Source organism: Clytia hemisphaerica, unplaced genomic scaffold, assembly GCF_902728285.1.
Source record: "Clytia hemisphaerica strain Z4C2 unplaced genomic scaffold, Clytia hemisphaerica genome assembly, whole genome shotgun sequence".
NCBI lineage: Eukaryota > Metazoa > Cnidaria > Hydrozoa > Leptothecata > Clytiidae > Clytia > Clytia hemisphaerica.
In genome coordinates, this window is record NW_027103671.1 from 163,649 (window position 1) to 178,657 (window position 15,009).

General features: G+C 33.5%; 1 protein-coding gene across 16 annotated transcripts in view; it reads left to right on the top strand.

The window, feature by feature from the left end:
- The window catches only part of LOC136803344 (voltage-dependent L-type calcium channel subunit beta-2-like), an 83,872-nt gene extending 70,043 nt beyond the window's left edge, over positions 1-13,829 (top strand). For 14 of the 16 annotated variants that reach the window (XM_067060062.1, XM_067060066.1, XM_067060060.1 and 11 more), the window contains 10 exons: positions 6,675-6,785; positions 7,124-7,246; positions 7,679-7,746; positions 7,992-8,110; positions 8,581-8,729; positions 9,864-10,003; positions 10,663-10,775; positions 11,473-11,624; positions 12,269-12,364; positions 12,684-13,829. In XM_067060062.1, the coding sequence (XP_066916163.1) occupies positions 6,675-6,785; positions 7,124-7,246; positions 7,679-7,746; positions 7,992-8,110; positions 8,581-8,729; positions 9,864-10,003; positions 10,663-10,775; positions 11,473-11,624; positions 12,269-12,364; positions 12,684-12,911 (1,299 nt within the window). In that variant the 3' untranslated portion in view covers positions 12,912-13,829. Of the gene's footprint in view, positions 1-1,072; positions 2,069-4,852; positions 5,063-6,674; positions 6,786-7,123; positions 7,247-7,678; positions 7,747-7,991; positions 8,111-8,580; positions 8,730-9,863; positions 10,004-10,662; positions 10,776-11,472; positions 11,625-12,268; positions 12,365-12,683 lie in introns of those variants that run through there. The other 2 variants (XM_067060059.1, XM_067060065.1) reach the window with 2 other exon arrangements.
- The last annotated feature ends 1,180 nt before the right edge of the window (positions 13,830-15,009 follow it).

Genomic DNA, 15,009 nt, shown 5'->3' on the forward strand with positions numbered 1-15,009 from the left:
GGAGATAACGATGTTAATCATGAATAGATGAAAAACATGCTGTGGCGCCCCGCTAGGGAGATAAATGTTAAGTAAATAAAAAAACTTTAAGTATTTATCAGCTTCTGATTCAAACCACAAGTGATTAAACAACTCAAAATATACTACTATACTAGCTCATCGAAATCATTAACCGTGTACGTCATCTTGTACATGTTTTTTTTTATTAGCATACAAAAATCCGAAAACAGGCTCAGAGATGCTTAGGTTTAAAGCTTAATAAGGCTGAAAAATGCTTGGGTGGATGCCTAAATCTAAAACACAAATTTAGGGAAATACTGTAAATCCCCAAAATTCCAGCCAAAATCAGGAAAAAAACGTTTTTTGTAGGCTCAAGTAATGTTTGCCATATGCTTAATTTTTCCCCATATCTGAGCCTAGATATGCTTATAAAACATATCCATATTTTCAAGTTAAATCACGCAAACAAGAGTGTCGAAGTGGATCATTGTCTAAACCGATGAATTCTTCATCAAACTTAAGGCGGTCGTTATCCAGTGATGTGAGCACTGTTCTAGTATAAGAAATATGATTTCTGATGATTTCTGATTTGATGGATGAATACTGTATATATTTTCTTGACAACGAAATTGCTCTAAAATTCTTTTCTTTTATAAGCATAAATGATTATTGTTGAAAATTTAAGATTTTTTTTTTGTTTTCAATACCGGCTTTGATATTGCGTTTACTTCAACTTGTTTAAAACGGTGCAAAATGATTCGAGATACTTTTGAATACAGTATACCAATAAAACTCCTGGTATGTGTTCAAGCAAAGATATTGAATTGCCGATACATATATGAATCAAAGGAAAATAGGGCTGGTTTATGTTTAATTCGTAAAAATAGGGGTGCATTCATACCATTTAATTTTTTTTTTGATTCATGTCAATTGAAAAATTTAAAATTACGGCAATCGATTCAAGTTTCGACCCCCTCTCATCACATTCATTGAATCAAAAATCTAATTCAAAATTCAACACTTGAGAAAAATCAAACGCTTTTATGCTATGCTTTCTTTAAAAAGCAATACGCACGTTTTATAGGTAGTTTTCGGATATATCGTGTTTTGATTTCGTTTAAAGTTTTTGTGGATACTGGATTTTAATTTTTTTGGAAGCTTCAAGTAAATTTGTTTTAATAAGTGAAAAGGTTCGGCGGACGTGATAACGACAAGCTTAACGGGTGGATATTAAAAGGCGGTTGAAGGAAGGTTGTGCTCGCGGATTCTGATTGTTCCAGTTACGGAGGGGAAACAAGGCTAATATTTAATCATGGCGACTAGAAAGAAAAGTGACATCCACGTGGTCGAAATGGATGATTTAGACGTCAACGCGCATGCGTATAACAAACAACATCAAAACCACAAGAAAAAGGAATCCAAAAAGGAATTCGCGCAAGAGGAAATGATAGACGGGTTGTGTAAAAACGATTCTTTTCATCTTACAATGACGGATTCTGACCAGATGCATTTGAAACATCGAAGCCCAGCTCATCATTTTGAGCATAAGAATGGCCACGATAATCAAGGCTACAATCTAGACGAAAGTCACGGCAGCCGGGAAAATTTATCTCCACAATATCAACAGAGATTACCTCTGCAATTTGATAATACAAATGACGAAAATGAACCTCAAGTCTTTCATATGAATGTTTACAGTCCAAATCGAAAGGAACCGAAACACTTCAATATCAATCATAAAGACCCCGATAAATTCGTTATCAACGAGGGTGGATACGTATCCCCGCCCTTCTCGACTCCGCCCACTAGTCCTTCACCGCCATTAATTCAAAATGTGAAAATGTCAGAAAATATTAAGAAAACGGCCGACAAGCATCGAAACTCGACAGCTCTTTATATTCCAGAAAGTTTTGTAGAACAAAAAACGGGTTTCGATCTCAACCAATCATTTAGTTCCATCATGTTAGAGGAGATGTTTTTCCCAACTTTTGTCTCGTCACTTTTTTCACACTATTTTTCCTCTGGTGAAGATGATGGTGATATTGATGATGGTAGCATAATTTCTAAGGTACCTTTTAGGTTCTTGATTTCTTAGTGTTTCTTAGTGTTTCTAAGAATACTTCTTTCACCCATTGGCTGGAATTGTTCTTAGGGGTCAGCTAAGATCGAGCCTCATGTTTTTATAGAATTGTTCTTATAAAAAACGTGTATTCTACAAATTTACGGGAACGGGAGGTCTGTTTCAACGGGAACATGAGGTCTGTGGTGATTTATTTACACAAGTCGAAAAAAGGGTTAACTCTATTATAAATTGTTGGGCCGGGGGGGGGGCAGTCTGGCAAATTGACCGACAGGTATGTGCGGCGGTTAAGGATATGTTTTTCAAAATTGCAGAAATGCACTGTAAGGGTGGACTTTTGATAGATTCACTGTATGGGTGGAAATTTCAGCAAATCTAAAAGAGTTTAAAATTTGAAAAAGTGCACTGTAAGGGTATGAATTTCACCGATTTCTTTCTGCGCTATAAGGGTGCGATTCTAAAAGCCAATTTTTTCGCCGCACATACCGTCAGTTGCTAAACCCACTGCCCCCTGCCCCCCCCCCCCCCCCCCCCCCCGGGTTGTTGGGAGATAAGAATCCCAGTACTTATGTAATTGGTTTACCAAAGGATTAATGGAGAATTTACTCTTTAAAATTCAATATTTTCACAATATTCAACAAGAGATGTTTATGCAAAAGTATCTCCAGAGCTTCACAAGGATATGTAGGACACACGGTTAATGGCAATATAGCGTTTTTGGCGCTTTAAAGAATTTTTTCGGATTTTAAGTATGCCCTGGAATACTGTTTTTCAGTCCCAACTTACCATCAGATTTATCCGGAATCAAACTAGCTTAGATTTAGATTTCTAGGCTATGTTCAAGCCTTTTTTGTTACTTTTAAAATGAATCTAATGTTTACGATTAAGTGGTGGTCTTCTATAACTATTCGAAAAATTTAGATGATGATGCATTGAGAAAAATAACTGATTAGACACTAACTGTGCCATAGAAATTGGTGAATTGATGTTTGGAGTGTTTCTGAAACCACCTCCAAATGTTTCTGGTTTAAAACAACGTAAATATTTATAGTCAAGATGGGATAACATTTTATTCCTTTCTTAGTTCGTCGGAGGCAAAAGAAAAAAATTTAATCAGTTTTCTGTTTTATCTCTTTAAGGAAAATTTTCTCATTTTTTTTGGTCTGCTAAAATTTCATAGACCATTTTTTGCACCTTTGAATTTGTCATTGACCATATGGGGAGATTTCAATAATTATTTTTCTTTTTTTTATTTCCTTTCAAATGACATTCGATGAAATTGATGAAGATGACGATTGTTCAGAATGTCTGAAATGCAATTTCATGTCAGAACAATGGATGATTTTCTTTCCTTTGCCTCATACATTATGCCCTTTGGCCCTCTTTCTATTTCATTTTCATATTGCTTGTCTTTTTAAATCTTATGTTTGTGTTGTTCGATGTTCAAGAATTTGTAACCAGTTTATTACTTTAAATGACAGTTGTGTCGATAGCTGTGTCGATATATTTTATTGCATCTTCATTTAGGATTGCTATTCGTCGTTGTAAAACTTCTTTATCCCAATCCCAAAAAAGCAATCATTTTTCCTATGGACCTATATATATTTTATCTTTTACTTTTCTTGTTATCTTATTGTTTTGAATGCAATGTTAGTGGTAAAAGCTTTACCCACGCTTTCTATTTTATCTTTCTTTGGTCCAATTCTTGGTATTAATGTTTCCTTTTATTGTTATTGTAATGGTTTTGCAATGTATTGTAATGGCTTCACCCACGGATTTTATTTATACCTTATTTTAGGCTTATTTCTTTGTTTCCAGTTATTGTTTTTCAACATAGGCTGGTGACGTCGGTTCCTTATTATCTTTGTTTTTCTTCTTCATTTTCTTATTCTTGTTGTTATCGATCTATATATCTTGTGGAATGCATCATATATTTCTAGTTCTTCTAAGCACGTACAGTACTTATTGGCAGGCTTTTCTACTACAAAAAGGGCTGTTATTCTCCTGTCAACTATGTTTTTGGATGGTTTTGACGTCCTTCGCTCTGTTCCACTGTCGTATCGATTAAAATTTATTTTTTATAACTTTTTCAATATACATTTTTCATTTTATCCTTCTTGTTTTTTTTTTTATTTTTCTTTTGTTTTCTTCTTTCATTTTTTGCCCATTATGTATTGAAAGAAATCCAAGATTTTCTGATGTTTTCGATGAATGGGTCGATGAAAAATAAAGATTTTTTTCCCTCTCAGCTTGAATCTTTTTTAACCTCTCTTTAAAGTTTTTTGTGGCCTTAGGTTTCTTTTTAACTCGTACTAGTCTCTTTTTCGGCCATTTTAGAGCAAAAATTTGGTCGTAATAGGAGAAAATCTTGAGGCCTAGACTGTAAGCCACAGTATGAAAATAGGAAAAATTAGAGCAAAATATCTTGTATTTTTTCTTCACGAAGACGTTGTACAAGCTGGCTTCTCTCGATTTTTTTCTCCTGCTTTTTTGAATGTCAAAATTGTCTGCTGTTATGTTTTTTTGTTATGCTTTTCACTTTGGGGAGGTCTGGCAAAAGAAAACACTTCACGTTTATAACTAATCAATCTTTCGAAAAAGAACGAATTTGAAAATGATTTTGGTTTCGTTTTAATTTGAAATTTTTGGATAATGAAAGAAGGAGGAGACTAAAGAGTCTGGAACTAAAATTATCTTTTTTTGTTGAAATTTGTCAAAAATTTTGTTTTAATTTTGCGTAATCTAGGACCAAACACAATCGTGCAATCAATAATTCCACCTTCAAATTTGTTCAAATTATATCTGTTTTGCTTGTTTTTAATGGAGTTAAATTAATCTGCTCGTCGTTGTGATATGGAAAGAATGGTTAGCTGGAAGAAACGGCGTACCTTGTTTCGAAGACAAAATAAATTGTTGAATATTGATACTTATTTGGCAGTGGAGAGCAGAGACGATGCATTCTTTCGAAGTCCGTTTTTCATGGTAATGTGAAAAACTCTAAATCATTGCATTTTTAATTGGTTTTTAATAGCAAGAGTTTGGAAATCGTTTACTTATTCGCCCTAGTTTGAAAAAGGATACGAACTAAGTAACTTATCAGTGGGGGTCTGGGTTTTAGTTACTGTGGGAAAAATTTCGTCACCCAGAGACATTTTTTTATTTTTCCTTGGCCAAAATTTCGAATTCAAATGTTCTTAAAATTCTGTTCAAATGTTCTTATAAGTATAAGGAAACTATCCACCGGCAATTTACGAATTAAGGCAAGTCTTCATTGTCATAAACTACTTAAGTCGCTAGTAATAAGTTTCGTTGTTTCGAAATGTTGATTTTATTAGATCTATTAAAAACTTTCCCCTTGTTTGTGTCTCAGACACACCATCATATATTATGCAATATCTCTAAACTAAAGTAAACTATCTGTATAACTCTAACACGGAAAGTCTTTCCATAAGCCTCTAATAAGGTAAGTAAAGTAAGTAAACCCAGCTCCATCAGTAGTTGGTCTAAAAACAGATTTTAAGAATCAGGATTTTTAATCAAACGAAGCGTTACTACAAAGATGACAACATTTGAACTGGTTTTGTTAATTTGGGCATTTCAAAGTCTTATCATTGCATGTATGTGTCTGAATTTCAAGCCGGTTTGGATTGGGAGACTGGGCTCTAAAGTTCACCATCAGGAACTTATGAATTAGTTTTTGGTTGATAAATTTCAATCATGAAGATTCTTGATTGACATTTGTTTTTTTATCTCCCTTTAGCTTGAGACCCTTGAGGTTTTTTATTTGTGAGTTTTGTGTGAATAAAAATTATTGGAAAATATCTCAAAATATTTGTTTTCATTTTCAAGAAAAAAAATTATTTTCAATTTTTATTATTTTTCTTCATCTCTCGAGATAATATTTTGTTTAAACAACATAAGAAAATTTTCAAAATCATGATTTTTTCCACAATTATTTCTTTCTTCTTTTGACCTCACAAGTTTAGTTAAATGTTTGACACCTTCATGTAAATCTAGATGCAATACCCCCGGGAAATTATCATTCGTTCCTTTTGGTTTAACCTTTTTAAAAATATTTACCGGGGGCTCAAAATACATAGAATAACACGGGGAGGGGATATCTTCCAAGGCTTTTCAATTTAAATTGTTACTGGTTATTTCGCCTGAACTATGGAATGCTGCGTTTGGAGCGAAAAAGTAAAATCTATTTCTTGATGATCTGAGAACCTTGGGATTAAATGAATCTCATTTCAAAATCTGTTTAATATCAAGCAAACTAGACGGAGTTTTGGGAAGGCGAGGCCAATCTCATTAATAGTCTCAACCAATGACTAAACCAACCCTATTATATATTAAACATTAATCAAGTTGTTTCTTGCGTGAAACTTTGCTTTTTTATACTGTATGGACAAAATAAAATATATTTAGATATCCTTTGTAAGTTCAAATATTAAATCATCTGACTGTGTCCTTATCAACCAATTTTTGGTTATAAAGTATGTTAGCCGATAACGATCCGTAATAATTCAGTATAACTACCCAAGCTCCACGAAAACGACATCGAATTAACCACGTCTGATTTTCTCTTCCGTAGGGTGACGAATTCGATGGACGTAAGACGTCGGGAACATCATCCGAATACGGTGACGGCGAAGATTTGGAAGCACTCCGTATTTTAGCTTTGGAAAAACTTCAAGCTGCAAGAGTGAGTTCGAAATTTATTCCTAAAATATAGATAGTATCTAGTTATCAGGCAAATTTGAATCATCGACTAAAGTCCCTTTTTGAGCCATAATAAAGCTGCCAAAGCTTTTGAAACAATTGTCATCTTAGTTGACAAAATCTTGTTGTTCTTTAGGCCTTAAAAATGGTGAAATAACTGTCAAATTGTCTGTCAACCCTTACTCCACAGTTGAATTGACGTCAAATGACTCCATTTGACCCTGGTAGGCTTGAACCCCCTTTTAGCACTATGTAACGCAATCAGGTTGATAGGTTTTTTCCTTATGATTTTATTATATTGTTATCCCTATCCGTATACAGACACGACCGGTAGCATTTGCGGTACGAGCGAACTACGGATACAACGGCTCAGAAGATGATGATTCGCCGGTACACGGGATGGCCGTCTCTTTCGAAAAAGATGATTGTCTTCATATCAAAGACGTAAGTCAAATCATTCTGTCTGTCTGTCTGTCTGTCTGTCTGTCTGTCTGTCTGTCTGTCTGTCTGTCTGTCTGTCTGTCTGTCTGTCTATTTTTCTGTATATCTATCTCAGCAGTCTCAACAGCGTTAAAAAACCTTCTTCTGTCTCAGATGAATTTCCGTCTAAGTGAAGTATATATAAATAGGTTTTCCGTCTGAAAATTCTGCATAATTCACCCAAATTTCAAGAATATGTGCTAATTTGCGTGAAATCCATTTTCCACTTTGCTTCAACCACTGATTTTCTAAAATGACCCGATCAGGGTTCTCTTTGAGGTTTGTTAGTTTCGTGAAAAGAGGAGAAAAGTTTCTTTTATTCGTCTTTTTTCACATTCGTTCGTTTATTCATTCTTTCATTCATTGATTTATTTATTTTCTCTATTTTTTCAATAGAAATTTAACAAAGATTGGTGGATCGGGCGCGTCGTCAAAGAAGGGCACAACATCGGATTTGTACCAAGGTAAAATATCATACAGACACATTTGGCACATCCTTTAATATCTTGACATTTCGACAGTATTGATTAAAAAATCAATCAAATATCTTCCGGGGTAAAAATAAGTTTAGATACGTGGTAAAGGGTACCTTTTTTACACAAATTTAGAGTTTTGTCTTGGAAATAGTCATCACCTTGCAAATCTAGTTCTACTCTTAAATGCTTGTATTATAATGATTGACTTACTGACTTTCTCTGTTTTGTTTTAGCCCCGACAAATTGGAAAGCATTCGACAATCAGGTGTATCAGGAAAACTAAAAATGCGCCAATCTTCGACCAGTAGCAATATGAATCTTCATGATGACCCACAAAACCAAAGATCTCCGTGTAAGGATAGCCCAAAGATTATTCTAATGTTTTGAGGATGTAAAAATGATGAAAAGATATCACTCAAACATTATGCTTTTGATCAATGTCCTCCTGATAGCGGCCTTTTCCAAACAAAGTCTATTCATTGGGGTGGAAGATATGTTTTTTTAATGACCTCACTGAACCGATTTTCACCCCTGGACACTCCACTTTACTCCTAAACTAGCATTAAATTGACCTCCTGAATTTGAACATGGCAGTTTGCGTAACTTCCCTAAAGCCTTTAGATGTTCTTATCTTAATATCTTGGTCATCGAAGCCTTATCTTCTTATATTCATGATATGTACCATTGCAAAATCTTCCACGGACCCGACAGCTGATTGGTTGCAAGTGATGTAAAATAAGTCGATACGTCACTGCACTTGCATATCATGGAGACTTTGTTCTATTTATTTATTTATTTATTTGTTCCATTCTTTTATTTCAGTGGGTGAAGCCGGTGGTAACAACTCCTTTGATGACGAAACGGTCAATTCACCAGTTCGTAACGTCTCCACCGAATCCAATAACACCAATAATAACAACACAACTAATTCACTCAACGCTCAAAAAGGCAAAAAAGGAATCTTCAAAAAGGTTGGTCATTTTTTTCCCTTTTTGAAAACATTATTTACGAATACAGTTGCCTCTCTCTCTAATTCGATCTTCGATCGACTAAACTTTTCTTGGAATTAAAAAAAATTTCGAATTACAGAGAACATTTTACACTATTTTCTAGCTGAGGGGGCCGATGTTTTAGTTCGAATTCTACTTTTGTGGACTGAAAATTAAACGCACTAAGGGTATCTGCCCAAAAGCTTTTTCTTATTAGAACATCCATCCAACATAGAACATTTTCGGAGCCTTTGAGTTTTAAGCCTAGAATGTTCTTAAATGTTTTTATTTATACTCTTTTTGTAAGCATTTTTGTGCAATTTCCTGAGAAATCGGGTGTTTTAGAGTCCTCAAAGCCTTGAAATGTTCTTAACTTGTTCTTTATATTTTTGCCATCGAAGCCTTATGTTCTTATATAGTTTGTTCTTAAAAAAACGTGTAATTTGTTTGTTATGCTCAACTTTAGTTCGTTATGTTCAAACAAAAAGAAAATGTCAAAACTTGAAAGGCGTTTTATTCAGAATTTTGAAAATAAGATATTGGTTTTGAAAATGCTGTGATTTTTTACTGTTGCGTTTTTAAAGCAACTTTCTAATGGGAAATTCTTGGTGTCATAAATTTTGGATTTTCTCTTCGTTTTTCGCCAAATGGAAGGAAAGGTTATTTAGTTGCCATAAAAATAAAACTTTGGATGTTATTTTAATGGTAAATGCATTTATTTGTACACTATTTTTATTAGAACAATTTTTTAAGAACAATGAGCGACAAAAACGTGGAAGTATAAGAACAATTTAAGAACATGGTTGAGCCTGGAATCGCTGAATTTAAAGCTATTTAAGATTCAAATATTGAAAGTTGGGTATAAGGCCTGTATTGTGTTGATTTAGACCTAAAATAAGAAAAGGATAAGAACAATGTCAGACTCGAAATTGCAAAAATAATAAGAATAGCCAAGCCTCAGCAAAATTTACTAGTATTTGAAATAGGGTTTAGTTTGTTTCCTCACTGGTTTTCATTATCAATCAAATTTGATACTTATGTGTTTTATTATTGGGTACCAATCTTAAGGTGTTATCGCAAATTGGCTAACATTATTTTTGCTTCATTGTGTTTTAGAACGAACAGTTGCATCCGTATTACGTCATCCCATCGATGAGACCCATCATTTTCGTGGGACCTTCCCTCAAAGGATACGAAGTCACAGACATGATGCAAAAAGCACTCTTTGACTATCTCAAACACCGCTTCTCCGAAAGGTAAAATGGCAAAAATGATAATTTAAACTTTTCCCCTACGCATCAAGGTTATTTCTTCCCATTTTGGTATTTGCTTTGAAGGCTTGAATAAGCGAGATGGGCTGGGGTCGTTTATAATCCGTGTAATAAAGTATTAGGGTGTTATATGATAATACGATACGATAACTGTTTGGACAATTTGTCCCTACCATTATTTTTGCTTATTTTCTACTACGCTTGAATTAGTCGTTTAGCTTGCTATACTACTAGCAAGACCTGCTTTTAACTCACATTCGAAATGCGTTTACAGTAGTAGTTCTACAATTATGTATACCTCCTGTTAAAGCGGTTAAACTTTTTGGTGGCCTTTAAAATTCTAGTTAAAAGTAATGCAATTTTGTAACTTTGTTTTTTTCCCTACTGTAAATCCCTTTAAAAACTTTTTCTCAACCTTCTCTTTGCATTGTCAATAGTACACGCTTTTTTTTTAAGAATAACTTCTATAAGAATATCAGGGTCAGATTTCAGAGTTAGAACAATAGGCCTATTGTTTAGAACAATAGAAAAATAAGAATAATGCTCACCCTCAGCCAAAGTACATTATTCTTATAAAAAAGCGTGTAATTCTCATTGGAGAAAGCATATGAATTCCTATCGATTCTTCTTTTTCTTTTCTCCAGAATTATTTTTACCAGAGTGAACGCAGACATCAGTTTAGCAAAGCGTTCCAACTTGAACAACCAAAACAGACAACCAAACTTCCCAAAGAAATCGAATGGACAAGCTGGACTTGGTAAAATTTTCGAAATCTCCTTTCTTGTGATTTAAATTTTTCAAGTCGTGCAAGAGCTGCTTTAAACGTCCTGACTATATATAATGATGGGGAATCTCAACTGAATGGAAACAGACTTCACGATTCTGTTTTTCATTTATCTGAAATGGTCTGAAACTTAACTATGAAATCATAAAACTTCCTTCCTACAATTTATTTGCCCTTCTTGCCTTTGGGGAGTGTTATTATTATTTTGCATCAATTAAGGCCGTGTTCGTACATAACGGTTTTGATCCGAAACGAAATAAAGTCATTCTATTGACTAGAAGTGACTTAAAATTTGATTCAACCAATAGAATGGCCTCATTTCGTTTCGGAGCGAAATGAAACCGTAGCGTGTGAACGTGGTCTTAGCTATAGATTTATAAAGCCCGAAGTGGCTAGATGTCGTGCTTCGGCTGAAAAGTATGCCGTGGTTAGATAGGAAATCCTACCTAGCTAGGTCACGTGACATTACAATAGAATTTCAGCGCTTGACCAATCATAAGCTTCTCGGGTTCTCGAAAACAATAGCAACAATATTTTTTCCAATATTCAATTTTTTTGCCTGCGATGGCTTAAAGCACGACATCTAGCCCTTCGGACTTTATAAATCCATTGTCTTAGCTGAGCGCCTAAAATCACCATCTTAGATTTCATTAACTTTTTCTTTTACCAGCTGAAGTGCAAGAAGAAGTGAACCGTATTTTCGAATTGTGCAGAAGTTCACAATTGGTGGTTCTTGACTGTGACACCATCAACAATCCTTCACAAGTCATCAAGACGTCTCTCGCTCCCATCATTGTCGCCATTAAAATTGCATCACCAAAGGTTTGTTGCGTGTTGCTCTTGTTTTGCATTGCAAACCCATTACAAACCGCTACTACAGGGTGTCCCAAAAAAGTCGAGTCGAAACACAACTATGAGTAGAAAGTTTTTGTGTGTATATTCACAAAATCGTATTTTGAGCTCTCACTCTTTTTTCTTTGTCATTGCGTAACAATGGAATAATAAAAGAGCTATTGATTAATACTTTTTTTAAACTAAATTTTGTAATAAGCCTGTACGATGGAGTACGTTCTCATATTTTAGCGATAACTCACACAAACTTTAGAAAAGGCTTGTTCAAACTCGATACTTTTTTTCGGGACACCCTGTATAAAATGCCCATCTCTCATTTGTTACTTCGCAAATCCACTACGCCTTTCAATCATGCCAGTGTTGGCACGATACGTAAAGAAACAACGCCCTTTAACGCCCTTAGTATCCAAATAAAGTTAGATGGACATTAAATCAGCGCTCTGTGTCAGTTGAGATAACACGGCTTAGAGGTAAAACTCTACTTTCTAACCCTAAGTTAAGGTATTTAAAAACTACTTGCGGTTTTTAAAATTTTGAAGCAAAACAGCATGTTCTGCTGTAGGCGCGAAATGAAAATTGAAAAATGAAAATCTATTTACTGATGATGTTTTCAGGTCTTGACTCGTTTGATCAAATCAAGAGGAAAGAATCAAGTCAAACATTTGAACATCCAAATGATCGCTGCTGACAAACTCAGTCAATGTAACGAGGTTAGTCAATTTTCCTTCCTTAAACCACATTTCATACTTCGTTGGCCTAAATTAAGCCTGGCTTGAGCCCTGGCAGGATGCTGACTTTAGAATCTGTTAAAAGAGAGAGGTTTTCTCGCTAAAGTTCATACCCGTAAATCCGTTTCTCTTGACTGAATGTGTTTTTAAGTTATTGTGTATTTTTTTTTCCGTATTTATGTAGGTCAGAACATCATGCTGAAATGTTTATTTTCCTACAACAATATATCAGGTTTTTTTCAACACAAAATCTGAGGTTATAATAATAAAAAGAGTTAATTTAAATCATTCTATTCTTCAGGAAATGTTCGATGTTGTGTTGGATGAGAACCAATTGGAAGATGCGTGTGAACATTTAGGGGAATTCTTGGAGGCTTATTGGAGAGCTGCCGTTCCTGGTGCACAAGAGGGCTTAATTGCTCAAGAAAACGGCGGTTTTGTTAACCAAGGTGGACCCAACGGAGCCGGTTATAACGGCGTCGATCAGTACGGTACTCCGCAACGTAATTTAAGGACAGCTCAAGTGTGAAGAGCATTTACGTGATGTTGGGTACCGTGAAGATTCTTTTTTTTTGTTATTTACAAGAACAAAAAATAAAATGAGGAAATTATTGACGGAGAGATTTTTTCGCCAGAAATACATCGGATGGACGTCATCGGTAGTTTTGTTTGAGATTTGGAAGCGAATTATCGGGCTATGCCGTTGTCAAAATCGACGTTGAACATCTACTGTTGTTTCGCAAAATTCTGTAAAAGTGACATGTAATGTTAATACGACAACAAGCATTGATTTTGAAAAAGAAGCTCAAAGAGGAAACTTTTGAAGAAACAAACGAAATGTTGAGGAAACAGTATCATAAGTGAAAAATCTCAAAACAAAAACACTTTTAAAGATATATTAAAATTAGAAGACACTTCTTATGCTTGTTGCTGTTAAGAAAAAAAATAAAATTAAAGATTAAAGAAATTTTGTAGAGAAATTTATTACTATTAAGATGTCATGAAATGCTTGCCGATATGCTTTAGCTTTGATTGACGAAGAATTTGGCACCGAGATCCCAAGAAAGACGTATTTCCTAAACCAGCCTAACTCTTGAGTCTGGGAAATATCAATATTGGAGTAATTAGTTGAGTTGGAGTAAATTCCAGTCTGAGAATTCTTTTTATAAATTTTCGGAAATTTATTCCAATAGTGTGATCAAACTAGATATTTACCGGACGTTTTGTGGGAAACAGTTGCTGATTGGACGAAAGACATTATTTTTTATGATTTATATTTTTTGTTCGAATTTTATGATTATTATTTAGTATTCAAGTTGTAAATTGTTTATATAATTATTACATATATTATATTTCCATTCTTTTTTGTTTCAAATTTATATGAAAATTGAGCTCCACAAGTAGCTTTTGAAAAACGAGTTAAATAAATATGCAATATCAAAATTTATTCAATTCAGAAATTTCTCCTGATATATTTTTTCCTTAAAGTTTTTTGAAATTTTTTGAAAATTCTTTTTTCTCGAATTTTTTGAAAATTCATTTCTTATTTTCATGTTGAAAACTTTTTTAAACTCTTTTTTCAAATCATTTCTAAGTTAATTGTTTTTTTCTGAAAACCTTTTTGAAATTCTTTTTCTCAAATCATTTCTGATTTCTTTTTCTGAAAACTTTTTTTGGAATTCTTTTTCTCAATTCATTTCTGATTTTTTTTTTCCTGAAAACTTTTTGATATTCTTTTTTTCAAATCATTTCTTAAAACTTTTTGAATTTTTATTTTCAAATCATTTCTGAAAACTTTTTTGAATTTTTTTTTTCAAATCATTTTTGAAAAACTTCTTTGAATTTTTATTTTCAAATCATTTCTGAAAAATCTTTGAAAAACTTTCTTGAATTTTATTTTTCAAATCATTTCTGAAAACTTTTTGAAATTGTTTTTCTCAAATCATTTCTGAGTTTTTTTTTCGAAAACTTTTTTAGAATTTTTATTTTCAAATCATTTCTGAAAACTCTTTGAAAAACTTTCTTGAATTTTATTTTTCAAATCATTTCTGAAAACTTTTTGAATTTTTTTTTTCAAATCATTTCTGAAAACTTTTTTGAGATTCTTTTTCGAATTCATTCTGATTTTTTTAATAAAGTATTGTATAGGATTTACAATGCAGGTCAGCGGATATGATGAAAATTAGTGCACAAAACCTTATGTTTCAATTTGTCAAATTATTTCTACTATATAAATTAGATTGTCTAGCAAAAGTTATAATACTATCGAACATAATGGAATTCATTCTAAAGTGAAAATAATAGATATAAAAAAAATTATTTCAATAAAAATACATCTATAAATTAAAGAATTGAAATTAATAGCATCATTAAATCCTAGTTGATTTAATACGTCAAAGGTCCACATATTACACTTCTAAACTTAGAAAAACTAACGATTCGAAACTAACACATAGTTTGAATCCGAGCGGTGGTTAAAATCGCAAAAAAGGGGTTACATTTTCTTGAAGAAAAGGATGGTTTTTCCACAAAAAGGAAGTACAATGTCATTGAAATTCTTGAAACCACTCTTCAAATTTCATGTCTGAAAAACCGACCGTAGTGCAGTGGTAGAGCATCCGGCTACG